General features: G+C 40.8%; 2 protein-coding genes across 9 annotated transcripts in view; one reads left to right on the top strand and one right to left on the bottom strand.

Annotated features, from left to right (window-relative positions):
• Window positions 1-9,599, top strand: part of Dock7 (dedicator of cytokinesis 7) — a 186,940-nt gene extending 177,341 nt beyond the window's left edge. For 4 of the 8 annotated variants that reach the window (XM_036180182.1, XM_036180187.1, XM_036180185.1 and 1 more), the window contains 2 exons: window positions 6,635-6,802; window positions 9,137-9,599. In XM_036180182.1, the coding sequence (XP_036036075.1) occupies window positions 6,635-6,802; window positions 9,137-9,179 (211 nt within the window). In that variant the 3' untranslated portion in view covers window positions 9,180-9,599. The remainder of the gene's footprint in view (window positions 1-6,634; window positions 6,803-9,136) is intronic. The other 4 variants (XM_036180184.1, XM_036180181.1, XM_036180180.1 and 1 more) reach the window with 2 other exon arrangements.
• Window positions 9,600-11,573: 1,974 nt separating this feature from the next.
• Window positions 11,574-24,003, bottom strand: Usp1 (ubiquitin specific peptidase 1). Its single transcript, XM_036178969.1, has 9 exons — window positions 23,323-24,003; window positions 20,515-20,753; window positions 19,137-19,257; window positions 18,530-18,634; window positions 17,662-17,822; window positions 15,868-16,559; window positions 15,062-15,232; window positions 14,279-14,480; window positions 11,574-13,053 (listed from the first exon to the last, which is right to left on the bottom strand). Exons 2-9 carry the CDS (start codon window positions 20,682-20,684, stop codon window positions 12,321-12,323), a joined length of 2,355 nt encoding a protein of 784 aa, XP_036034862.1. The 5' UTR covers window positions 20,685-20,753; window positions 23,323-24,003; the 3' UTR covers window positions 11,574-12,320.
• Window positions 24,004-27,722: the final 3,719 nt, after the last annotated feature.

The raw sequence follows: 27,722 nt of genomic DNA, 5'->3' as shown, positions 1-27,722 counted from the left end.
GAAGAGAGACCTGTGCAAAATGGTCCCGGCTTTTTAAAGAGTGAGCCGTGCATGCGTACAGGACAGTATGTGGCTACTCCACGCATGCGCGTAGATTACATGGCCGCGCACGCACGCACGCACGCTTTACACAACCATGTAAAGCCACGGAGTCCTAGCCACACGAGATGTTCTGACCTGGAAATGGCTATTTTGAACTGGAAATAACTAGGCGGTCCTTGGGAAAGCCCAACCGTGTGGACATGTTGTGATTTCCTATCAATGGGTGTCTAGGGTCTCAAGCATATCCCCATCCAGTGAATGATCAGGAAGACTCCCAGGACGCAGCAGGCAATTGTTCTGGTCACTGTGACTTGTTGCACAGAAAAGATACAAAGATGGTGTCACCAAGGGGAGGAGCACATACATGATCCAGAGCTCAGAGGACCCTCTACCAGTATAGACACAGGCTGTGATGAGTCCTCCAGCAGTAAACCTAACAGAGTGGGGAACTCTCTGGGGAGGGCAGACAGAAGCACGAAACTGGCAGGAGGGAGGCAGATAGGAACATAGCTGGAACAGCAAGCCCCTCCCCAAATCCAGATTCCCAGAGGCCCGCCAAGAGCCAGCTCTGTAATGAGGCCTTCTAAGGACAGCAGTATTAGTGTATATAGTCCTAACTTCCCCCAGCACAAAACCAACTTCAAAGTATTGCTTGACTAATATTTGGCACATAATAGATATTCAATAAATATTTGAATTTGTAACAATAGGGGGAAGTCTCAACTCACTACTTAATTCCTAAGTTTTATTTACTAACACTATGATCACAAACGAGAAAATGAGGGCTGGAGAGATGGCTCAGAGGTTAAGAGCACCGACTGCTCTTCCAGAGGTCCCGAGTTCAATTCCCAGCAACCACATGGTAGCTCACTACCATCTGTAATGAGATCTGGCACCTTCTCCTGTATACATAATAAATAAATAAATCTTTTTAAAAAAAGAGAGAGAATGATTAATGTAACTTGACAGTGTCAGGAAAGATTCCACACATTTTATGTGTACCTTGAAGAGTTAATTCTAGGTTTTAGATTTTAAAAAAAGTAAAACAATATACCAAACCAGGAAAAACCATGAGCCAACTTCAGTTCCTGTATAAGGATGATCCAGTGATGCTGAAACCATAGAAACCCTGGGGTAGGGCCTGTGTAAGGATGGTCAGTGATCCAGTGATGCTGAAACCATAGAAACCCTGGGGTAGGGCCTGTGTAAGGATGGTCAGTGATCCAGTGATGCTGAAACCGTAGAACCATGGGGTAGGGTCTGAGAACCACCTGGGAAGGAACACTTGCAGTCAGAATAGCGTGTCATGGCTGTAGCTGCAGCCCAGTGGTAGACATTCAAGGCACCGGATTCAGTCCCCCACACTCCTGAAAGTTTCTCAGAGAGCCACTGGACTATTGAGCAATGACAGAGTGACTGAGTTCCAGATAACAAAGCACAGAGCTTGAGCCAGAGAACTCAGTCCTGTACTTCCTAACACTGTTTATCTGGTCACATCTACACTGAATGTGTTTATTAAGTTAGAAATAACTTCATTGGACATTGGTTTTATCATCAGTAAATGGGTTGTGCGGCCACTTGCCTTTTCATTGCATCAGCTTTACAAAACTCTGGGTTCCTTCCAGCCAAGCTTTACAGACACTCGTCAGGGGTCCGGGGACTCAGCTCAGCTGGTAGAGTGTTTGTAAAGCATGCATGGAGTCCTGTTAGGTTTGATCTGCAGGACTACATGAAACTGTTAGCACACACCTGTAATCTCAGTACTTGAGAGGAGGATCAGAAGTGCAGGGACATACTTTATCCATGAAGTTTGAGGCCAGACTGGACTGAGTCAGACACTGTCACAAAACCAAAAACAATCAACCAGTTACATGAAACTTTCATTTGTTTATTTATTTATTTCAAGATAAGGTTTCTCTATGTAACAGTCCTGGCTATCCTGGAACTCATTTTATAGACCAGACTGGCCTCAAACTCACTGAGATCCACCTGCCTCTGCTTCCCAAGTGCTGGGATTAAAGGTGTGTACCACTAGTGCCCAGCTACTTAAATTTATTTTTAACTGATACATTGATATGATGTTTTGATCCATGAATACACTACATAATGCTCAAATCGGGAGCAAATATATCTATCTCCTCAGATACTTACCATTTCTTAATAGAGAAAATGTTCAAAATCTTTTCTAACTTTTTGGGACATACTGTATAATACAGTTGTCTGTGGTCACCCTACTTTGTAATAGCATACCATGCTGTCTCACTCCAGTCTAATGTAGCTGAGCATCCTTTGTCAGTTTCTCTCTGCTCCATCCTTTTCCCCAACATCTGGTAACCACTGTTCTAGTCCCAACTTCTCTGGGAATCACATTTTTAGATTACACATGTGCAATACCTGTCTTCCTGAGCTTGACTTATTTCACTTTGCACAGTATCTGTTTTCTTATGTAGCATTGTGGATAAGACTTGATTTTAAAGCTAAAATGCATTCCATTGTGTATATGTACCATGTTTGTATGTTTGGATATGCATGCACACAGAGACCAGAAGTTGACATTAGATGTCTTCCTCAAGCATTTTCCACCTTCTATTTTGAAAAAGTCTCTACCTGAGCAAACTAGACTGGCTGGCTAGTGGGCCCATGGTTCCTCCCTCTACTCCACCCTTCCACCACTGAGATTAATTTGTACATAATTTGGCTCCTCATTGTTGTGGTGGTAATTTTGGTTTTTTCACGTGTGCTAGGGGATTGGGCTCAGTCTTCATGGTTGGACAGCTACCTCCCCCATCCCCAGATCCCCAGATGAACCATCTTTTCACCCTTTTTTATAATTAAATTTGTTCTTTGACAGTTACATACATTATATAATGCATTCTGAATTCCCTCATCCTCTACCCTCTCATCTTCTGCACACCCGTTAACCCCATTCATCATTTGGTAGAAGGCTGGCGTAGTTTGTTCCCACTTCTTGGCTATTGTGAATCATGCACCAGTGAACAGGGTGGGAGTGGAGGTATAAACATCTCTTTACCTAACATACTGATTTGTTTCCTTTGGGCGTATACCTGGTTGTGGGTTGCTGTGCCATTTGGTAGTTCTGTTTTTGTTTCTTAAGCTTCTTTTTATGTGTACAAGTGTTTTGCCTATTTGTGTGCCTGTATATCATATGTGTCTCTGGTGCCTGCAGAGGCCAGAAGAGGGAGCTTTGTGCGTTGGAGTTACAGATGGTTGTGAGCCACCATGTGTGTGCCCTAGCCAAACTCAGGGCCTTGCAAGAGCTACACGCGCTCTAACCTGCTAAGTCATCTCTCCAGCCCCCTTTTCTTTTGCTTTTGAAGGCTGTTTGTTATAGAGGGTGCATTGACAGCTGTGTGCAAGAGCAGCCTTTTCTCCACAGTCTATCACTTGCTATTTGGTGTCTTTTTAATAGCCATTCTTCTAAATGGGATGAGGTAGTTTTGATTTGCATTTTTCTAATGATTAGTGTGTTGTTAATTTATGCGTGTGTGTTGTCCATTTGCCTATCTTCTGAGATCAGTATTCACATCTTGTCCTTGGTTGGATTTTTACATTTGAGTTCCTTATGTGCCCTGGATATAAACCCTGAGTCACATGTATATTTTGCACATATTTTTGCCCATCTGTAAGTTGTTCTTTCACTCTATTATTTCCTGAATTTGCTATAAGAAGATCTTTAATTTGTTGTATCCTATAATGTAATCATTTGACTAGATGGCTTCATGGGATTGGTCTTAGAAAACAGCAAGAAACATAGTTCCTAACATGTGAACACAAGACCTGTGCCACTTACTGGCAGATGTACATATTTCATACTTATGGAAATCACAGATTGCTGATATTAATTTCATTATTCGGGAGGTTTAAAACAACAAAATAAATCCTGCTGTCTTTGGGCCAGGTGATCATGGCACAGTATAAGTTCCTATGGGTTATTGGCATTTAATAATAGATGATCAGATAACTTTCTGCTTGCTATTGTTTTAGGATATTTTATCAGAACTGCAATTGTAAACAGTTGTCTTTTGGGATGTACTTACTTTGTTTGCTTTTTCTTTTTGGTGCTTAGTATAAAAAGCAGGGTCTCACACAAACAAGGCATGCACAGGACTCCTGAGCTGCATCCTAAGCCTAAATAGACTTACTTCAGAGGAATGAACTCTTACAGTCAACAGGTCTCCTTAGGTGGTACTGTCAGGATAGAGAAATTTCTTCTTTTTTATTATAAAAAAGGCCAAAAAGTTTTTAAATGCTTCATAGTATAAACCTTACAGAGAAAGTTACATAACTAGTGTGGTACACCACATGCCCACAAGCCCTACAACTTGGAGCCTGAAACAGGAGGATTGCTGTGAGTTTGAAGTCATCCTGTGTTATATAGTGAGATCCACCCCACTTGGGCTTCAGACTGAAATCTTGTTTCAAAGAAAGAAAAGGAGAGTGGGGGAGTAGAGAAGAGGAAGGAATTAGAGTTAATACTCCATTTTTATTTTTCTGTTAGCCATGTTTTTCTACTAATACACACACAACCATAGTTCAGTTTGCTTGTAATCTTAAATTTTATTTCAATGAAAATTAGAACCATTATTTAAATGGTGCTATTATTTCATCAGTTTAACTGTTTTGATATTGTTTTCTCCGGTTTGAATTTAAATACGGTGTAATTTATAGTAGGTCTTCTTTCTTTTGTTGAATTAAAGTTTACATCATGAAATGATTGAGTGAAAATACACAAACATTTTTATTAGCTCTTAATATAGTATACACCCCAAAATTTCTCAGTATTAATAATGCCAAGAATGCAAGGTACTCTAGTCTCAGCCCCCTGCCTTGTTATATAACCCATACAAATAAGGCATCTTCTGCAGGTCAGTTTTGAGTGACACTTTGGTTTGTTCTTAATTACTAAAAATAATACTTCCTGTGTACTTACTTTTGGTCCAAGGTTTTATCTTTAAAACTTGTCATTAAATCTTGAATTAAAATAATCTATTTCTATACTCTGATGTCATACTCTTCTCCTTCCAGAAATGTCCTAAATTTCTGTTTTCTCATTTGTTTTCTTGTCTGTACAGTTTTATCAGAAATACTGAATCCCTGAATGATGTGCTGTTTTACATTTTTTAACCTTATATAAATGAATAGTATGTACTGGTTTCTGTCATACGCTGTCTTCAGTGATGATAAGTGTTGTTTTACTTAATTTCTGTTTGTTCCATTATATGAATATATGTGCTTTTGTTCCTCCAACTGGTGTATTTTGGATATACTTGGAGACTCCTGGCTGTGCTCCTATTGCAAAGCATATACATACAAAACATATACATAGAAGAATGTCTGAATGGGATACCAAATGTACAACGGATTTGGGTTTCTTGTGTTCACCTAAGTAATAGCATGCTTTTTCCAAAATACATTAACTCATATTTTGAGTTTAGTCTGTTCAAATTGCTTATTTTTCAATATTAACACTTTTATTTTTAAAATTGCATTTTATTTGTGTTTGTGTGTGCATGTGCACTCACATGCAAATGCTCTGGACCTGTTTGTGGAGGCCAGAAGACAAATTCCACCATGTGGGTTTCTGCGATCAGGTTATCAAGCTTGATGGTCTCTTCTTTATAGTATAAGCATTTAAAGCTATGCATTTCTCTAAGCATCATCTGAGCTGCATTCACAAGCAAGGAGATGTTGATACACACATATAGGTACGGCTTTGTTGTGTTGAGACAGCCCATGTGAGCCTTGAACTTGCTGTTCTGCTTCAGCTCCTCAGCTGCTAGAACTATAGGTGTGTGCCACCACTCTAGCCTGTATATTACTTTTAAAATGTCTTGTCTTTATCTTGAGATCCAGATATTTTTTCTTAGCTATTTGAAATAAATTGGATGATAATCATGATCTGTTTATTAAACCAAACCTTTTATATCAATATGGGGGTTTGCGGAAGAGTGCCTATGCCATTGGTACACAGATGAGCGACTAAAGAGTTTTCTGGTCTAGAAACTGTGTGTGTGTGTGTGGGGGGGCACTTCAGTTGGCATAGACAGCTCAGGAGCAATTCAGTGGGAAAGCCCTTGCCTGAAGTTTGATCCCCCAACACTGTGAAAGTCACATATGGTGGCACACATTTCCCCTACTCAGAAGCTGAGACAGAAGAATCACGAGTTCTAGACCAGCCTGGGCTATGAATTAATGAAATATGTACTTAATGAGTACAGAAGTGTTTATCACAGACAGGAAGCAGAGAGAGAGCAACTGGCCAGGGCACAGTATACCTTCAGAGTCATACTTCTCTATCCAGGCCACCCTCCTAATAACCCACTGATGAAGTTAGCTCCCGAATGATCCAGTCCTCTCAATATCATGAGCTGGGAACGAAGCCTTCAACACATCAAGTCTATGGGGCCATATTATACTCAACTATAACACCACCACAAACCTAAAACAAGACTCATTTGCTTTCAGCTGAAGTATGAAATGTCCTCATCATGGTAAATGTGTGTGTGTCTGTGGTTAAGACTACACATTTCCAGGAGGGGAATGTCTAAACATGTGTTTTCTCACCCCCTAGGTGTGAAGATGCCTTAAGAAAAAATAAGAGCTTAATTGGGCCAGATCAAAAGGAGTATCAAAGAGAACTGGAGAGAAACTATCACCGCCTTAAAGAGGCTCTGCAGCCTCTGATAAACAGAAAAATCCCTCAGCTATACAAGGCAGCACTGCCCGTCACCTGCCACAGGTATGCTCTGCTTCCTCCTCAGAGCTTTTTAGGGAAAGAAGAACTGTTTGATTGGAAGTTTTGAAGCCTTTTCTATACATTTCAGATGTTGTGTCCCCAGAAACCTAACAGATCCCACTAGTACACGAGCCCTTGTCCCCAGTCAGTCTGAATGTCAGCTTTCCCTGTGGAAGCCATGCTGACTGGACAGTACTAAGTCTGCCTTCATACACCCATCCAAGTCCTGTCCCGGCCTCTGGCTCCTCTGTCAGAGAATTCACTGGTGTTTCATGAGCAAGGCCTGCATTCTCCTCAGCCAGAGCCATCAATATTCTGCATAACCTTGCCACAGATTAAAGCAGGTGACCTGGCTGTCCCAGAGGCGTCAGTACTTTTCTCTTTTTGACAAGTCAGAAGGACGGACTTGGATTTTCTACAGTTGAATCCTGGTTTCATGTGAGCAGTACTTGCCTCATGTTTAGTACAGGTACCCTGAAGGGGGCTATGGTGAAGATGCCATTGCAGATGAAGAGCCTACAGTGAGGCCTGGCATTCATTCTGTACACCTGAGCTCTGGAAACTGGACAAAAACTGCTAAGAATAAACTGCCCTTTTTTCACATTTTTATATTGAATTTCTCTCTAACTGTTGGATTACTGTGGCACTGTTTTATCACCCTTTTCTTTGAAACAGTATACTGATAAACCAACTAAACTGCTTGATAACCTTAGTCTAATCCTCTGAACTTAATATCAACAGGCAATTTTTGGTTCTCTGAGGAATTTGTAGTTTGTTGTTTGGTTTGGTGGGTTTGTTTGGAAGGTGGCAGTTTTTTGGAGTGTTGCTGTTTAAACCAGGTTGACCTTTGACCATTTCCCTGCATCTGCCTCCCAGGTATACATTGCCAAGCCCAGATATAGGAAACCCTTTTCTTTTTTAAGAGAGAGAGAGAGAGAGAGAGAGAGAGAGAGAGAGAGAGAGAGAGAGAGAATGAGTCTGTATACCATGTGCAGACATACCCTTGGAGGCTAGAGGGCATCTGGTCTGGAACTGGAGTTAACAGAAGGTTGTGAGCCACCTGTGGGTACTGGGAACCTAACCTCAGTCCCTCTACAAGAGCAGAAAGCATTCTTAATCACTAAGCCATCTCTCCAGCTTAACAACCTCTTTTCTTGATGAATAATACCCAGCTTTTAAAACTCTCTCCTGGAACTAAAAAAGTAAAGCTAAATGTCATTTTCTTTGTAACTGCTTTCACCTTTCCTAAACTCCCACGGCACCTACTTAACTAACATGAGGAAGGATGAGCAAAAGAAACCAATTCATGAGGAAGGAAAATTTAGAGACATTTCATGATTAAACTCCTTAAGTCTTTAGAATTCAGGAAATTAAAAAAAAATGTTTTAGGATTTTAATTTTGCTGAAAATATAAAACCTGGAGGCCAGGCGGTGGTGTCACACGCCTGTAATCCTAGCACTCAGGAGGCAAGGCAGGTGGATCTCTGAGTTCAGCCAGCCTGATCTACAGAGCTAGTCCAGGACAGGCTCCAAAGCTACAAAGAAACTCTGTCTTGAAGAAACAAAACAAAACAAAAAACCTGGAATGTTGTTTTGATTGTCAAATATGATCTGAGACCTTGACTTTGACCACCTTCATGCTCTCCTATGGGTAGAAGGGACTTTCCCAGAGATTGGGTGAGATGCTTGTAAATGCTTGACTGTATGTAGAGGCAGGCTGGAGAATTTAGGCCTTCTATTATGCCAGACATCATGTGAGTGCTACTCTTTAAATGTTTTTGCAATTTGTTTTGGCCCTGGCTGGCCTCAAATTCAGAGATCCACCTGTCTCTGCCTCCTGAGTGCTAGGATTAAAGGTGTGAGCCACCATGCCTGGACCTTGCAAAAATTTTTTAAATAAAATATAACAATTAGTTACTTCATAAAATAACTTAAATTTCCCATTTTAATTTCAAACATGGTAAATAGTAATATATAAATCCACATAAAAGATTTTGTAGTTTAAGAACTACTTGTTTGGTTTCAAGTTTATGATTAAAGAGACACTTGCCTTTTACCATAATAATCCCAAATACTTCAGAAATCTCTCTCATGACACCTTAAGTAGTTATCGAAATAACCTTTTGGACAAATAATATATTTGGCAAAGTGGCTGCTATCACATACTTCTAATCTGTAGAGAAATCTAAACCAGAATATGATAGAGAATGTAAGATGAGCATCTAACATTGAGGTATCTCTGGAAGGAAAAACAAAACAAAAACCCTTTTAATGTTTATGAAAAAATGCTGTGGTACCTTCTAAAAATTGTTAACTATATTCTCTTATTTTCCTCAGAGATTCCTTCAGCCGAATGAGCCTTCGAAAAATGGAACTCTGAAATATACACTTGTTCTCTCCATTTGAAAAGAGCCATGTATGTATTCAACATGGACATGAGATCTTCTATTGAAACATAGGACTTGGGTATCATTCTGGAAGCAATAGCACTGATCTGCTCCCTGAAGAATGTGCTACCAGGTGCAGGCTGTTACATGTGAGGCTCACGGCTGTGGTTTCTAACCTTCTGGTAACATGCTGTCATCTTAAAAAAAAAAAGTTAATGATTCAAAGGTACAGTACACATTTACACTTATTTATACCATAGCTAATGTTAAATTTATTTACTTTAAGTTCTTATTTTTTAATTTATATTACCATTTATAGATGCATTCATTTTGGAACCATTTTAAATGTAGTAATGCTTATTTTAAAGGTACTATTAAATATGTGAATGTTTACACTAATTTTAACGAGTGGGGTTTTGGTTTTTTTTCCGCTATTACAATGGGGAAAGAATGAATTGTTCAAAAACTGGTTCTAACCTGGCATCAAAACTGCCTCAAATTAGTTAATGGTAATAGATACTACCCCCCAAAAAGACCTGTTAAGAATTACCAAAAAAGTATTTAATTCAGCATCCCCATAAAATCAGGCAGTAGTGGGACACGCCTTTAATCCCAGCATTCAGGAGGCAGAGACAGTCCGGATTTGTTTGAGTTCCAGGCCAGCCTGGTCTACAGAGTGCATTCCAGGACAGCCAAGGCTACAGAGAGAAACTCTGTCCCAAAAAAACAAAAGAACCAAAATAATTCCTTTTTTTTTTTTTTTTTTTTTTTTTTTAGCTGAGGATCGAACCCAGGGCCTTGTGCTTGCTAGGAAAGCGCTCTACCACTGAGCTAAATTCCCAACCCCAAAATAATTTCTATAAATGATTACATACCAAAATATCTAATACTGGTGACATGGTAATGATAGCAGCTTGATCTTTATGGATCATTTTATTAGTATCAACTTCATGAATCAGCAATTTAAACTTATTTCTGTGCCTCAAATTCATGTATCAAATGTTTATTGACTGAACCATTAACTAGAAAGCTGCTTTAAGGCTATTTGATATCAGTGAAGGTAACACAGAGCTAGCGCTTCATTGGTTTTACTCTACCAATTAAGTGAGAAGTCATTTGGTTTTACAAAATGCATAAATTAGTTGCTATCATCAAAGTAATTATAATTTCAATATGAAAAAGGTACACAGAGAAAATTAACACTTTACACACTTGGCACAACTACCCCAGTGAATATTCACATTTTCTAAATGTTCCAAACATAATACCCTAACTGAGTGCTGCTGAGTCACCTGAAATGACATCCTTTCCCCTCTTTGGTGGGCTGTGGGATGGTAAAGGAGATAACCAGTAGAGAAAAGACACTAAGTAAACCTGTCACTTCTCACTTGTTACTTTAACTGTTTCACATCTCAGTGGGAGTACGAAGGACTTTAATTTTTATATAATTATGATTTAGTTATGAAATACCAGTTATTTTCTCATGAGTAAGAATGGAGACTTCTTACTCATTTTGTTCTATTTCCTGACAATGTTTTCTAAAAACATCTTTCTCACCTCAGCTCTAATTGATAGCACAGTTGGTTATTTGAAGGTTTACCAGTGATTCTAAACTAAAGGCAAGGAGACTCAGGATTTAATTTCTATCACACCATCTGTGGGAGAATGTTAGTTGAATAAGCAGTCTTTCTTGCCAAAATGAGATGTTATTCCAAAAGCATTTATATACCTCATTTCTAAGAAAAGCTTAACACCAATAGTGTCCCTTGTAGTCCTAAACCAAGTGACTTAGAATGACTTAAAACTTAGTCAAGGGGTTGGGGATTTAGCTCAGTGGTAGAGCGCCTGCCTAGCAAGCGCAAGGCCCTGGGTTTGGTCCTCAGCTCTGGCAAAAAAAACTAAGACAACTTGGAAGAACTAGTTTGTCCTCTGAAAATATTTTTTAACCTCTGCTTTCCACTGCCAGAATTGAGTACCGAAGGTAATTATGCATGATTATTCTCTCTTTTTTTTTTGAGCTGAGGATGGAACCCAGGGCCTTGCACTTGCTAGGCAAGCACTCTTACCACTGAGCTAAATCCCCAACCCGTCTGAGTGTGGTCTTATAGCAAAGTACTGGGATTATTCTATCTTACATGCACACATTTGCCTTTAAGAAGAGAACTCTGGCTGGGCGGTGGTGCTGCACGCCTTTAATCCCAGCACTCAGGAGGCAGAGGCAGGCGGATCTCTGTGAGTTCGAGGCCAGCCTCGGCTACCAAGTGAGTCCCAGGAAAGGCGCAAAAAACTACACATAGAAACCCTGTCTCGAAAAAACAAACAAAAAAAAGAGAGAACTCTGATAAGAAGTTATGCATTTAAAAAAAAAAAAATCACACATGTATACATGGTTGTTAAACTGTTTAAATTTTATTGACCTCCCAGTTTTTAAAAAAAATTAAAGGTCACACCTCTAGGTCGATGTACTATATACAGATCGTGCAGAATGAGTATGAAGAGATACAAATTAGTCATGCCCAAAAGATTGACTAGAGTCATCTTCATAAATACATATAAAATCCTTATGAAGATAGAAGGGACTGCCAGGTCTTCTGAGACACTTTCCAAAGTTATTCAAGGCACAAAATATACACCATTGTGAATATACACACTCTAGGCTTTGTGCCTCTGATACAGCCCAAAGATTTGGCTCCATGACTATTATAAAACTAAATACACTGAATGAGATTCTGTTTCTCAGGTGAAAAAGCCAGACCTATAAACATCAAGTAGATAATTACTCCAAAATATGGAGAATACAAATACAAGCACTTTATTTTAAAAAGCAAACACAAAAGATCGTGTAAATCCAAAAGTGTTAACTGCTTCCAAGCTTCCATTTTGGATCATTTAGTACCTATACAAGTTTGTTCCCAGGAGCTTATTATGCGTCACTCGTCTCTACTAAGGAAAATGATTCTAAAAATTAACATGGTTTTCAGTATTTAAAATCTCACTATTTATATAAAAGCCTAGAGAGACCAATAATATCCGATAGCTTCAAGAGATAAACTAAGATAAGACTCTTAGGTGTAATCAACTTTACCAATGTTTGTCCAGGTCTGTTTAATATATACACAAGGAAAATATGCTCACTATAATTTCTTATAAAATAGCAAGTAGGGAGTAGATGTAGGAGATGTAGAAGGGGACAGAGAATTCAGAAAGTCCTTTTCTTCTGTAACTTTTACTTCGGAGTCATCAAAGAGCAGCCACTTCCCCTCGTACTCCTTTAAGCTTTGCACTACACAGGAAATTTTGTCCTCACATCCATTCATGTTAATGCCTGCTTGGTCACTGGATTCCTTGTTCCTGTCGGATTCGTGGGTCCCATTTGTATCATTAGTTTCAGAATTTCTATTTTCAGCCAACGATGTCCCGGCAACCTTATCAGGATTAGACGCTTTGTTGTATAGTTCATAATCTGCTTTGCTCTTTTGTCCTCCAAGAAGTCCAACAGCTTCTACATTTTTTTTGTTCAAAACTTTACTTGGCTGGGCATTTCCACCAACTCTAATTGACACTTCATCATCGTAATTTTCAGCCATCCCCCTTGCTTCCTCCTCGTTCAGTGGCTCTGGCTTACCTAGTTCACACATCTGGTCAACCACAAAATTCCCTTTGTCTAGTTCTAGACTGTTAAGGTCAGTGACTTTAACAGAAGCAGTATAGTGCCCACTACTAATGGTAATGCCACTGTGCATCACAACAGCAAATAATCCATAGCTGTCATTAGTCGGCTTTGTACTCCATTCTTCTAGTGACAGCTTAAGAGGTGTCAATAAAGGAGTGTTGATCTTGGAAAGTCCACCACCATAACAATCAAACCTTTGGAAGGAAAAAAAGGCTTCCTGTAATTACATTTTAAATGTAAACTTTTACACACAATGTGAAACCATGTATTAAGTCCTTAATGTTTAGTTATGAGCAAAGACAGAATGAGACCTCAATTTTGAAAAAAGTTCATACACAAAAGTAGTAAAATAGAGCCTACGATAATAGTAGTACACACTTTTAATCCTGGCACTTAGGAAGCAGAGGCAGGTAGATCAAGTTCATGGCCAACCTGGTCTACACAGCAAATTCCAGGCCAGCCAGGGCTACACAGTGGGGAGCCTCTTTTTAAAAAGCAAAGAGTTCAAATATCTGATATTTGGGTGTTTCTGTGGAAAGTATATTTTCTTCATTCTTTTATTAGATTTACAACACTAGGAAATAAGCATTTTTAAAAGACCAAACTTTCAAAACCAAAGTCTTCTATATTCTATTTTTGGTTCATGTAATATATGTTAAAAATGACTAAAGAAAACACCCTACATCTCTTTGATGACATTTGAGGACCACTAGGATGTTCTCATGGTAATTTCAAACAAATCAATAAATAAATATGGAAACCATGAAGTGTCTAATAGCATTTCAGAAAAGACAGATTATCCAAAAACATCCATTTTTATATCTATTTTTAATAGCTTTTGCACAAATTCTCAACTATAAAATTTCCCAAAGTTTTCAGAGATGAGTCAGATTTCCTAATTTTCCTTAAAACTGAGTTTGCTTTATTATCCTCCCCCCAAAAAAGTATGAGTCTGGTAGCTCACACCTCTATTCCTTTAGCGTCTGAGGCGTGAGGACAACTGCATGTTGAGGCCACCATTGCTCTAACAGTGAATGAAACCCTGTCTCAGAGAAGGGGATGGGAAGGGAAATTTAAAAAAAAAAAAAAAGGAATATTAAAGCTTTCTCCCCTTCAGGCAGTTCCTGAATACTCTTCCTAGCACCTACATGACTTTAAAAGGATAGATCTGAGAATTGTGCTGGGTTTTTGTGGGGTTTGGTTTTTTGTTTTCTTTTTAGTTCTCGAGATCAAATCCAGGACCTCATCTTTGCTAGACAAGCACACTACCTGAGCTGTGTCACCAGTCCCCAAAAGCATATTTATGTATTTACACCCAAACAACCCACCTACTAAGAGCAGAGTGGTTCTTACATGACTTCACTTCACACAGCACTGAAACACAGCTACTATTTCCCTCTGTTTATTCACAATACTCACTCCAAGCCACTAGCAGCAAAGCACTTCAGATGGATAGTGATAACTTCAGGCATTTTATCAAATAAGAGGCTTCGCTCTGCTTCTGTATAATGATGGCAATTTTCACAAAAATATTTATCTTCCCCTACAATTCTCTCCACTGAAGCAAACTGTGAAATTGCCCATCTCAAGGTCTTCATTTCTGTTTTTGGCTCTGGAGAAACTATAAAACAGAATTGTTCACTCATACTATCAGACAGTCAAAAATTAACAAAGTTCCATGAGTAATATTATTCAGTTTCAAATAACCCATCCCCAACATCTAAAGAGATTTCTTTTACTTTCAGTCACCCTAAAGTACACATACATATCTTCTAAAGATCATTAGCCAAGAAGAAAAAAGAAAAAAATGTTAGGGACAGCAAAAGCCAAGTCAACCCAGTCTGTGCTCAGTCTAAGCCAACTTCTAGTATTCTCCAGGTAAGAACAGCCCATCTCACGATTCCTTAGGACATTCCACACTTTTCATCTGCACACAACAGTGGCTCAAGTATTCATTTTAAAATTACCCCAGTTACCAAAATATTAAGAACTCAAATGTTAAAGTATTTCATTTTTGCATTCCAACATATTACATTAAAATGCTACAACTTCATAAATGGAATTAACAAGTGGTGCAATAAAAAATAGGTAAGCTATATATTACATACCAAGACACTATACTATATATTATATACCAAGGATACTATACTATTCTGGAGAAAACTAACTAGCCCATGGTCCACAACGCCTCCCCTTGCTTACTTTCAGAGCTCTCCTCAACTTTAGAAAGCTCATCTTCTTGTACCGGGACACTAATATCCTGAAAATCTTCTCTTCTCTCTGTTAAGCTTTCACATTCCAAACATCGAGTCCTTAATACTAGCTGACCTTGAAATAATTTCTCTACGAGTTCAAAACCAACTTGTTCTGCACCTAAAATAAAAACAGGAAAATTAAGTGTACACAGATTTGTTTTTCAGTATAGTCCAATTCAACAATTTCTCACTGAAATAAAGTATATCATGAATGAACACAAGACCCATTTTCACATCTAATTAAGCAGTGCCTTCCTTATTCGTGAAATGTAGTCACTACCAAAAGAATTTTTACATAGAAATTGCTATCCTTAGTCTTCAACTTGCTTCCCAAAGACATGTCCTTATAGAACTGCCCTCGAGAAAGAAAAAGAACTTTGGTACAATCATCAACCATATTAACTACAGATTTTTCCCTAAGATGCATACATGTATAAACAAAATCTCAATTAAGATTCACTGAATGTGTCCTTTATGAGTTTATGTCATACTGTGTACATGGGGAGGGGGGGCAGAAATACCACAGCTTTTCCATTAAAAATATACTGAACTGAACTTCCCTAGTTTAAAAACCATCAAGCAAAATAATCCTAACGTTAATGGCAAGAGCATTACATAATACATGTTCACACACTCAAGTACACTTTATTAAACACTGCAGTTGACATCTAATGGTAAACTACCTTCTCAAAACAGAATCTCAAATATAGCTATTAATATCCCAAAACTTGTCAATCTAATAACTACACTGACCTTTGTTTATGGGCTTAACTTCACTAACATTCACAGGTTTAACACTGCTTCCTGGAGGTTCGAGCACACCACCATTAGCTGTGTTCTCACTTTCCTTCTTCTTCCCTAAGTCCTCTTCCAGGTCATCCTCATTCTCTTTAGGTTGTCCTTTGGATCGCTGGTTTGTTGTTATTTTCCCCAGACTACAGAACTTAGAAAGAATGCTGGGCTGCTTAGTTGTAGACTTTAGCCAGTTGATTTTAACCTTTGATTTCTTTTGAGAGGGTCTAGCACTCTCATTTTCAGAAGCACACTTGGGGATGACTTTAGAAATCTCAACTGTGTCACCCGTAGCTTTTCTTTTTGATCTAGTTTGTCTCTGGTTCTCTTCCAATGACTGGGGTTCCTTGGACAATTTAACTTTTTTCTTCATGTTACCAGACTCACTGTCACTTTTTCTTTTCCAGTTTCCTTTTGGGAGTTTCTCCTTAAAGTCCTCCAGACTCCTCATACTGTCCATCTCCGTGCTGTTAACTCCACTCATTCCCTCTTTCTGATGAGATTGTTCTTCTACCTTAGTGGATAATTCAGCCAAGTTCTTCACTTCTTCTTTTTTTAGGAGTTGACATGTTTCTTGAATGTTTCCCAGAATACACTGTAGCACTTCCTGTGCATCATGCTGTAGATATCCTTCATACATAGGGTTGAGTTCTCTATGAATAGAAGTGTTCATTTTTAGCTAATCCCAGTTTTGTAAAGTAACATAAAATTTTTCCATCAACTATTTTAAATATCTATTAAGTATTCTAATTTGAAACCTTTTACTTAAATTTACAGTTAAAAGTAGAAACCAATTTTACTGTATTTTTTATTATCAATACCGTGACCCTCTTCTAAATATTATGAATAACTACTGCTATTTTTTTTTTTTTACCATATACCAGGTTTTATTAAAAATGCTGTGCGTGTCCCTCACAGTAACTGCTATTACTAGTTACTACTGACAGATGCCACAAGGTTAAATAACTTGCCTAATAGAGTCATAAAAGATGCAAAGTGAGGGTCCAGAATCAGCTCCTGGCCACCTTTTTATAATGGCTCTTAACAAAAGTAAATAAATGTCCTGTGCGTATATCTACTCAAAAACAAAAAGACTTTTTTTTGTAAGGTCTCATTATGAAATTTTTTCAGTGTTATTATACATATATGTATGTGTTTATTTTAAAGCACATATAATAAGTATTTAGAACTTGGGAGTTTTTACACATGACACATTCTGCATACAGACCTGCAGTTTCTAATCTGAAATCCTTAGGACCACATGTGTTCAAGAATTCTGGTATTTTCACTTTCAAATGGCAATATGGGTCTACAGGATACTAGTCAATGGTAAGAGTATGTGCTCTACCATGTACAAGGCCTGAGTTCAATCTTCAGTACCACAAAAATGAGTAATCTAGTGATATATGGGCTTTATTACCAGAGACTGATTTGGTGTGGAGTTTATATACCTGTATTTTTTTTTTTAAGGAGTGCAATATAGCACAGAAATAAAAGTATGAATCATCAACATATGGGGCAGTACCCTAAAATCACATCAGTCTTTTGACAGAAAATTTACTAATTCATATCAGGAAGAACTATAAGTAAAGAATATAAATAGGCTAATATAAATTTGATCTAATTTAGTATCATTTATATTTAAAAATTAATTTTCAAAACCTCTGGGATATAAAAGGCCATGAGCCCAGAGCTTCACTTTTCTTGCCATTTATTCCTATTATCAACTGTAAAGTTGTGTTAGAGAGGCTATACCTGAGTGTGTTAAGCAGTCGCCTTGGCTGTGTAGCAAGTTCATCTGTATATTTCTCTGGATTTAAGAGAAAACTAGCCTGAAGCTGTTCAACTGAAATTATTAAGGACTGTAAACTGCATATAAGTTCATAACTTGCCAAAGGATCTTCTTTGCAGCTTCCCTATCAAGAAAAAAAAAATTAAGTAAGTACCTCTTTACTTCTTAGTCTCACTGAACAATGTAGCTCTTCTAATTTTAATTTCAGTACAACAAAAATTCTATTAAGCATACAAGTCAACTTTTTTTCTTCATTTTAGAGTTTTTTCCAGTTGCTTTTAAATGGAAAGTAATTTTCTAATCAGTTTTCTTTTAATATATTTATTTGCAACTGAGGCTAGGGGTATATCTCAGTGGTAGAACTTCATTGATGAGTAAACAATGCATAAAAATAAAACAGAAAAAATACAAGACTGAATAATCTGGTAAACTATTTTATCAGAATGAAAAATACTGACAACATACAATAATACTGAAAAGCTTATAAATTAACAGAATAATCTGCCACCACTGTCCTGAACTCTCAAGAATCTATTACCTTTTATTTAACATTAATATTAATCTATTAACCTTGTATTTATTTAACAAATAAATTTAACTCCTCCCATTAGTTTCTTGTTTGTGTGAGTTGTTTTTTGTTGTTGACAGGGTCTCACTGTATAGCCGTCTGGCCAAGAAATCATGTTAGAGACAAAACCAGACTTGGCCTCAGCCTCAGAGATCCACCTATGTCTGCCTCCCAAGTGCTGGGATTAAAGGTGTGCACCACCTGCATGGCCTTCTCCTTAGCTTATGTTGCTTTTAAAATTAATTTTCTTTTTATCTTTTTACCTTATCTTTCTGATTAGAGTCATCCTTCAGTGCTTCTTTCTTCCTTGAAATAATATTAAATAAGTGCTTCACTCCGGACTTAAAACCAGGACAAAAGTATAACACCTACAAAAGAGACAGTATCTAAGTACTGAGCAAACAATACACCTAGAATCACTAATGACTTCTGTAGGGCAATTTTAATGTATATCACCTAACACTAAGATATTAAGACCCTTAATCAAAAGTTACTTTCTCTACCCCATCAATTCTAACCCACTGTTCCCTCAGTAGCTCTTAGCTCTGAACCTAGGTAGACATATTAAGAAGATTAAGATTACAAGGACAAAAAAAGCAAACAAATTTTAAGGACACAAAGTAACAGAAGTTTTTAACTGGACACAGCACCAGGAATGAAGCAGAAGGAAAAAAAAAAAAAAGGTTTGGTATCTTCTTAATCTACTCAATTTTAATATCTCACCTTTATTTTTTTCTTAGCCCACGAGAAGTTTAGTAATGTGCAGTATAGAGTATTATTATAGCCTGATTTGGTTTGAAAGGTAAAGTATAGACAAAACCACTCAATAATCTAAAATTTTCAAAAACATTAAACACAACTTCATTTCACCTGAAGAATACTATTCAGATAGCAAGTGTTGCCGAGATTACTCAGTCCCACAAACGGTAACAGGTTTTCCCTCTTCTCACAGTTTATTGGTGAGGACTGTGCCGCAGGAACAACTTGGTCACTATTAACACCGGGAAGAAAAGAAATAAACAAGTGGCATCTTAGAGTGAAAACACTACTGCCCTCGGGTTAGTTTTACAACAGAGGTATGGCATGCACAGTCAGGTGACACTTTAAGAGCAATCATTACAGATCCAAAATGTAACATAGATTCCTCATTAGAGACTTTAAAACATCACTACTCCACAAACTACAATGATTCCCTTAAGAGAATGTTAATCCCACAAAGTAAATGAACTGATAGGGTGGTTTCCTTCACCTACTGTGACATTTTAATCAGTTTAATTCTGAATATAAACCTGGGAATGAGCTAATAATTAGCAACACTATTTAAGGAGGTTATACTAAAGTCCTGTTCATAAAGGTTTGTGAAGAAAGTCTGTGAGGAAAATTACACTGCTGCTCCTCACTTAAATAGGTCATCTCTTTTCCATCTTTGGTACTTGGGATTGAACCAGGAGATCCTGAGCTATAGACCTAACTCTAAACAATCACTGGAAAAACGTGGGATAAAATCTACTTTAGTTACCCAACAGACTGCCCAGTTGTTGAACGACAGACTCCAGCTACAGCAATTTGGAATATTCACCTTTACTCTTTATTTTTTAATTTAAAAAAAGCATTTTATATTGTAATGAATTAAAATAAAAACATCCTGCAGCTAGATAGACTACAAGGGCCACTCAAACCCTTCCGGTCCTATAGGACAGCCATTAGGAAGTGATGAGTTCCACCTAGAGCTGCTTTATCCTTCTACCATCAACGACATTTCCTGTGCACTTACCCACCATACAAAATAATTAGCTCTATAGCCTCTTTTATGACTGGACTCATCTGTACTTTATATGCATTCCTTCTCTCCTTATCTTTCTTTTTAGTGGCTAAAGAATTTATGTGCAATTAGAAAGCCATTTTTAAAGTCCAGTTTCAATATAATTTGCAACTGTCCTGCTTCTGAGTAGTTTTGGAGTGTAACTGTCAAATCAAAGAAAACCCTCTGCAAAGTATCAAACATAAACTGACAGTTTCAGTCGATAATGTGAGTTACTCTCAACCACTCCCAACACTGATGTTAATGCTAATAAGTTAACGTTGTGGATGTGATCCTATGAGGAATCACCAGGACACTTTAATTCATGAGTATTTTCTTCTAACCTGTGTGAACTGTCAAGTCAGTACAGAAGTTTCAACCCAAGCACAATGTTCCTTGATTGATTCAAAATAAAGTACAGAAATAGATTTAAAATAAAATACATACATCTCAGATCCTCTATATTCAGAAGCTTTTTCTTCATTTTCTTGAGAATCGGTGAAATCTAAAGCTCTTTTAGTTTCCTTTTTCTGAAAAAACTTCAAAGAAAGTCTGTTTTTCTTCGATGGACTACCTCTTGAAAGCCCATTACTTTCACTAGGTATGACACCAGGCATTTTCTTTTAAAATTGCAAGGAGTTGACGAGAATTAACTTATGGAAGGCAGCTGTAATCACCAATTATATCTGTTAATCACACACAAAAAAAAGATTTCATTAGTCCTCAGTATCAGGTATAGGTGACAAAATTAACAATTGTGGAAAATTTACCAAGAGGGTGGTACAAATCAGGACATCATATTTAAAAACCTAATGCCTGACAGTTCACACAGGTTTATTGCTTAGTGGCTCTCAACCTTCCTAACTCTGGGACCCTTGAAAACATACAGTTCCTCATGCTGTGTTGACCTCCAACCATAAAATTATTGTTTTTGCTATTTCATAACTGTAATTTTGCTACTGTTAAGAATACTAATGTAAATATCTGATATGCAGGATCTCTGATATGCAACCCCCTACGAAAGAAATGGTCATTTGAACCCCCAGAAGTCGCAACCCCCAAGTTTAATTGGGGGTTAAATTAAATGAAGCTACACTGTTTTAACTTTCTTTAAGATATACTACTAAATTCTTATTACTTTAGTATGTATACATTAAGGACCATATCACAAAATACCCATTTAGTAAAATCATACATAGAGTACAGTAAGGTCATAGAATTAAGTAAAAACCCAGGGCTGGTGAGATGGCCCAGTGAGTAAAAGGCACTTGCTGCTAAGCCTGACAACTTGAGCTTGATCCTGGAACTCAACTTCTGAAGGGTGCCCTCTGACCTTAAACACACACAATGATTAAAAAAAAAAAAGAAGAAAATAAAAAATAGGTTTACAAAACCATCTCTAATTATAAATAAGTTTAAAAAAAAAAAAAAAAAAAAAAAACACAGGGATGAGCCAGGCGGTGGTGGAGCACACCTTTAATCCCAGCACACTCGGGAGGCAGAGCCAAGTAGATCTCTGGAAGTTCAAGGCCAGCCTGGTCTACAAATTGAGATCCAGGATAGGCACCAAAACTACACAGAGAAACCCGGGGGCGGGGGTGGGGTTGGGGGTGGAGGTGGAGGACACACGACAGGGATGATTGAGAACTCAAAGTAGCAGTGGACACTACAAACTTTCTTTCTACAGCCATTTATAGTCAATAATGAATATACACAATACAGTCTCTAAAAGGGGTCAAGTGTAATTCACTACAGAGAAAGGCCTTCAGTTACAAAAACCTGAAAGAAGCTACACTCACAAAGCTGGAACAGTGGTTGGAAAAACTAAAAATTACCATACTTTAGCCTTCCATTTTTGTTTTGAAGCAAGGTCACACTGTAGCCCTGGCTGTCTTGGAATGCCTTACATAGTAAACCAGAGTGGCCTGGAACTCAGAGATCCGCCTGCCTCGGCCTCTCTAACGCTGGTATGAAAGTTCTGTGAGTCACCACACCCAGCTCCAATAGTTTCTAAACTGTGTGATTTAAAATTGCACTGAACAAGAACCTTTCTACCCTGTTAGAAAGTAAAATTTCAAAACGGGAGAAAAAAAGCTTGCGGCAATATTTGTGATACTTTACAGAAGTCTATTTTTCATTTGGGACATCTAGAAGAAAAATATCCTTTTATCCCAGTGTCCCTAAAATACGAACGAGTAAGTTTCAAATGTAGGTAGGTACCTGAGTAGTAAATTGAGGTGCACCAAAAAGAAAAGAAAAGAAAGAAAGAAAGAAAGAAAGAAAGAAAGAAAGAAAAATCAAATTCTACCCCTAAACATGTCACTCCAGTGTACACTGCAGTGAAACCATTTTTTGGGAACCAACTCAGGAAGAACTGGATAGATGACAAATTTTCCCACCCTGCCCGCAACTTCAATTTTGTCTCCTGGCCCCTTAATGTTCCTCATGAAACATGACGAATAATAAGATGCCACTATTACTTGATAATAAAAACAGGACATTAATGTTGTGACTAATAAATCAGCCTTCCCTAAACTGTCGGAGATCCCCAAGCTTTAATGACTCGAGAAAGGTGTCTTCCTGGGAGCCAATGAGAGAAGGGAAAAGTGACCTGCCAGCTCAAACAGCGGACCGTCCCCTCGGCCAGCCACCCCTCCCGCCAACCAGCAGCCAGCACTGACGGTCACCGAGACCGTGACACTTCCCCAGGTGCCCAACCCCACGCCCTCGCCGCCCCTCCCGAGCAGGAGCCTTCGGTCAAAAACGTCTCTCCCGAACCCTATAACCCAGGCTTCGTACAGTGAACTTAACGGTGAACCTTCCTGACCAAATGACACCGTGAACCCCCAGTCCCATCACTTTGCAGATCTGCGTAAAACGGCAGGGTTCAACTTTCCCCCCCCCCCCGAGAAAAATGTGAAACAATAAAGACAAGCTCTTGGGCGCAGGGTTAAGACACGTGGCGCCGTACACACTTGTGGGGAAACTCTAAGAAAACGCGCGGTAACATTTCGCAAACCCCGACCCAGGACCCAGCGATCGCAAACACCTCTCCTCCCGGCCGGCGCTCCCGTTACGAGAGGCAGAGGGGCACAAGCTGCCGGGTGGCCGCCCCGGGGTCGCCGCCCGCCCGCCCGCCGTCCGTCCGACCGTCCGTCCGTCCGTCCCCCCGCAGCGCAGCCCGGGCCTGAGGGGCCTCCCCACGGTCCGCACCTGCCCCGCAGCCGCGGGCCCCGAACCCCCGACCCTCCTTACCCGGTCATGGCCCTGAGCGAGTCCGCGGCGCCGCCGCCGGGGAGACCAGCCGGGCAGAGTGCGGGCGCGACAGGTGAGCCCCGCCGCCGTCCCGGGAGAGGGATCGCTGGTGGGTGCCTCCCGCGCGGGAGTGACCATTCGTCCGCCGAGCGGGAGCCGGGCCGCCGCTCGGTCCTGCCCGCCGCGGCCCCACTACATCCCCGGCGCAGCCCGGCCGCGAAGGCTACGGGCGGGCGCACGGCGGTGGCGGCGCTCCCGAGCCGCAGGGTCCCCGCTCGGCCACCGAGGGGGAACTTGGCGCGTTTTCCTCAGTCTCAGGACCCCCGCGAGTGAACCCCCGCCCGCGCCAGCGTCGCGGCTGGAGGTGGCGTCCTCGGAAAGTGCCGGTTCTCCTCGCCACGCTGCAGAGACGCGGAAGGCGCGAGCCGCCGCGAGACCGCCCCTCGCCCCCGGCACGCTCGGCTCCGGAACCAGCTGGAACGGTAGTTCGCCCCCGGGGCCTAACGGGTTCTGCAGTTTAAACAGCGCAGGCAGAGGCACGGGCAGCTCGCGCGGGTCCTCGCAGAGGCGCGCGCTGCGCAGGGGGCCGGGCTGGCGCGCAGGAGCCTCGCTCACGCCCTCTTCTTCTTCTTCTTTTTTTTTTTAATTCTTTTTAAACCTTCATACTCGCGAGTTGAAGGGGTGGGAGCGTACGGGTCGGGAGATGGGACAGGGAGGGGCTGGGACAAGCCCCCTTCCTTAGGGGCTCAAATGCGCCAATCCAAGATGAACAATTTCCAAAACCTCGGCCCTCCGCCCCAGCCGGAGGAGCCAATCAGAAGTACCCATACAAAAAGCCAATTAGGGGGCAGGAAGACACTCTGGCCAATGAAAAAGTAGAGGGAGCGAGCCCCGGCCCGTCCTGGTTGGGCGTGCGGCGTCCGGAGCGCCTCCAGCCGCGCTCATTGGCGCTCCAGTGCGCGCTTTCGCCGCCGGCGGTTAGAGTTCCGCTCTGCGTTTTGTTAGCGCTGGAGGTGGCGACCCCGGAGGGTGTGGCTCCCGGACGGAGGCCCGGGCGCAGACCCGCCTCCTCCCCGCTTTTTTTTTTCTGCGTGTGCTTCCTGGCGGAGTTACCAGAGAGACTCGGCAAATGGCTGACGGGCTCGCTCGCTGCTCGGCGCCGGCGGCGCGTCCAGTTTGCAGCGGGAGCCGCGGCCCGGCCCCAGGCCGTCGGGTAAAAACAAGCCCTGCCCTACAGGCGGTGCTCAGCCGAACGCTGCGGAGCCGCGCCTCCGGGTTTGCTTTTCCCGCTGGTCGCGCGCGGCCGAAGCTTCGACGGCTTCTGGCGCGAGCTGGTACCGAATGGCCCGAAGGCAGCCCGACGGCCGTGCCTGTTTGGGCGATTTGCTTTTGTATGCTGTGCCTTTGTGAGAGGATCTCACTGTGCGGTGCTGCAGTTGATGAGAACGCAGTAAATCCGTTCGGGTGGGGGTTTGTTTTTGTTTTGGTTTCGTTTGGTTTGGTTCTGGTGACCACTGCGTTGCCGGGCTGTTTTGAGGGTGGTAGGGATAGATAACACGTGAAGTGTACTCCCTGCTTTAGAGTCTACGGAGACCGAAGTTGAGCTGGTGATTTGAAATAATGGAAATGGTAGGTAAAGAGTGCAGCGCTGTTTTAGATGGGACAGTCTAGAAAGACTTGAGGTTTGGGTAGTCAGCTCCAGGAAGCGCACCCTGGAAGGCATGGTCCCCGCAGAGGAAGAGCTGCCCCTCACAAATGTCTTAACACGTTGAAGCTTTAGGAGCTTGGTGTTGGGGAAAGCAGTGAGGGCAGGATGCTTTCAGCACGGACAGTCTAAGGAAGACTGGAGGATTGGCCATGAAATGAGCGTTCCTGGGGGCAAGCAGGAGGCACATCTCCTCCCAGAGTCACCCTCAGCAGCCTAAGGAGTCCCTCTCAACTCTTAGGGACTGCACAAAGTCCAAACTGGGATTCATGGTTTAGTCACAGAAACACATTTTCAGACCGGCCAGTTTGAACCAGGTTGGAGTTCAAAGATTAATGTTAGGGTGAGGATAAGGGTTCAGAGAGGCTCAGTGGGAAAGGTAAGACATAAGGGAACATGGGTGTGAGCTTCTTAAAGAGTCTCAGAGAGTGTGTGTGAGTACAAACTCAGGGGACAGACATTAATAGGATTTTGGTGGTGTTTGAAGTTTCTGCTTGTGAAGAGTTTCTGAGAAACCGGAAATGACATCTCTGAATGGTTTCTAGGGGGCTCCTGACAGGATTACAGTTGGTAAAGTAAAAATCTAGTCCACAGGGTTACTGATTTTTATCAGGTAGGAAAACAAAACTAACACTTCATTTAAAAGTCTCACTTGGAGCCAGGCAGTGGTGGCACACCGCCTTTAATCCCCGCACTCAGGAACAGAGCCAGGTAGATCTCTGTGAGTTCGAAGGCCAGCCTGATCTACAGAGCGAGTTACAGGACAACCTGGGCTGTTAACACAGAGAACCCTGTAAACTAATTGTTAAACTGTCTCATTAAATAAAAAACTTGGAGCCAGGTATTGGGGTGGACACTGAAAAATCAGAGAAGCAGAGCAAGCCACGGCTAAACTCACCTCGCCAACTTCTCAGCCGATCCTGTTTCCTCAAACTGGAAGCCTCTGAGTCCTCGTTTGAATGGATCTCAGCTGAACTGCTGCTAAAAGCTTAAAAGCCTTTAGTCTTTAGTCTTTCTGCCATCACTTCCTAGGATTAAAGGTGTGTGTCACCATGCCTGGCTATTTCCAGTGTGGAGTTGACCTCACAGAGAGACAAATGGATCTCTACCTCCCAAGTGATAGGATTAAAGGTGTGTGTGCCACCATTTTCTGGCCTCCTTGTCTGTCTAGTGGCTGTTCTGTTCTCTGATCCCAGATAAGTTCATTAGGGTGCACAATATATTGGGAGACACAATATCACCACAAAACCCTGTCCTCGAAAATAAAAATTTTTTTAAAGTGACTTGTGATGGAGAAGACTGGACCTCAGGGCACAAACAGAAAGATCCACAAAAAGGATGGTTCACAAAGCCAAGGAATAAATGGTGACTTGAAATAAGGTGACAATGGCAACATGTAAGTAGGAGTCACACCAGGAATGGTGGTGCTCACCTGTAATTCCCTCACTGAGGAGGCTGAGGCAAGAAAATTACCAGAAATCCAAAGATCCGGTGTTCTTCAGCATACTGAGATATAGTATATACCTGTTATGCTAGCACTTTGAAGGCTCAGGAGAATCATGAGTCACAGCTCATCTCAGCTATGTAGTGAGACCTTATCTCAAGAGAAAGGGAAGATCAACCAGGGCCATGGTGGTTCAGTGGGCAAAAATGCCAGAGAACCTTGAAACTCTGTGGAAGGATAAAACCAACTTTCCAAATGTTCTCTGACTACACGAATGCCATGGTACATGCCTACACTCACATACAGAAACGTTTGAAAAGATAAAGTTGCCTATTTCACATAAGACATACCAAAGGAGACAAAGGCCAGAACCAGCAGATACACAAGAGACAAAGCTAGAGCTAATAATATAAATCAGTCTTAGGTTGTCATCCTGTGCAAACTACTGGCCGGGCCACATTTTTATATTAACAGATTATGGGAGTTTGAAAGAAAATGGCCTCCAAAGGGAGTGGCACTATTAGAAGGTCTGGCCTTGTTGGAAGAAGTGTGTCACTGTGGGGGCAGGCTTTGAGGTCTCCTTTGCTCAAGTTTCTCTCTCTGTGACTGTCAGTTGACTTCCTGATGCCTCTAAATCAAGATGTAGGACTCTCAGCTCCAGTACCACATCTGCCTGCATGCTGCCATGCTCTCTGCCATGATGGACTGAACCTCTAACACTATAAGTGAGCCCCCCTCAGTTAAAAGTTTTGGTTTATGAGTTGGTGGTGGCCCACACCTTTAATCTTGGGAGGCAGAGCCAGGCAGATCTCTGAGTTCAAGGCCAGCCTGGTCTACAGAGTGAGATCCAGGACAGACTCCAAAACTACACAGACCAAAAAAAAAAAAAAAGAAAGAAAAGAAACTAATTAAGACACAAAATAAGAGATACTTTCAAACTTTATCTGGCTAACCAAGTCTAATTTTCCATTTCCTTGAGATCTGACTATAAACAGTTTATAGTATCCATATTTAGTTCATACAACTTTAATTCTGGAAGAGTATATGCCCAACCAAAAATAATAAAAGGGACAATTAGCATTCTTTGCTATATTTTTCCTGTCTTAGCTAGGATTTCTATTGCTGCAACAAAACACCATGACCATAGAACAGGTTGGGGAGGAAAGGGTTTATGTGGCTTACACTTCAGCATTGCTGTTCATCACTGAAGGAAGTCAGGACAGCAACAAATGGGAGGAACCTGGAGGCAGG

Source organism: Onychomys torridus, chromosome 2, assembly GCF_903995425.1.
Source record: "Onychomys torridus chromosome 2, mOncTor1.1, whole genome shotgun sequence".
Classification (NCBI taxonomy): Eukaryota; Metazoa; Chordata; class Mammalia; order Rodentia; family Cricetidae; genus Onychomys; species Onychomys torridus.
The sequence above is the reverse complement of the archived record's forward strand: the minus strand, read 5'-3'. Positions and strand labels throughout refer to the sequence as shown.

Bases quoted from the DNA above. Each gene is read 5' to 3' on its own strand.
- Usp1 (XM_036178969.1), bottom strand. From the start codon at position 20,684: ATGCCTGGTGTCATACCTAGTGAAAGTAATGGGCTTTCAAGAGGTAGT. The intron at 16,560-17,661 runs GTATAGCCTCTC...TTCTATTCATAG, and splicing joins CGACTGCTTAACACACTCAG to AGAACTCAACCCTATGTATG. The intron at 14,481-15,061 runs GTAAGCAAGGGG...TCTGTTTTATAG, and splicing joins AGTTGAGGAGAGCTCTGAAA to TTTCTCCAGAGCCAAAAACA.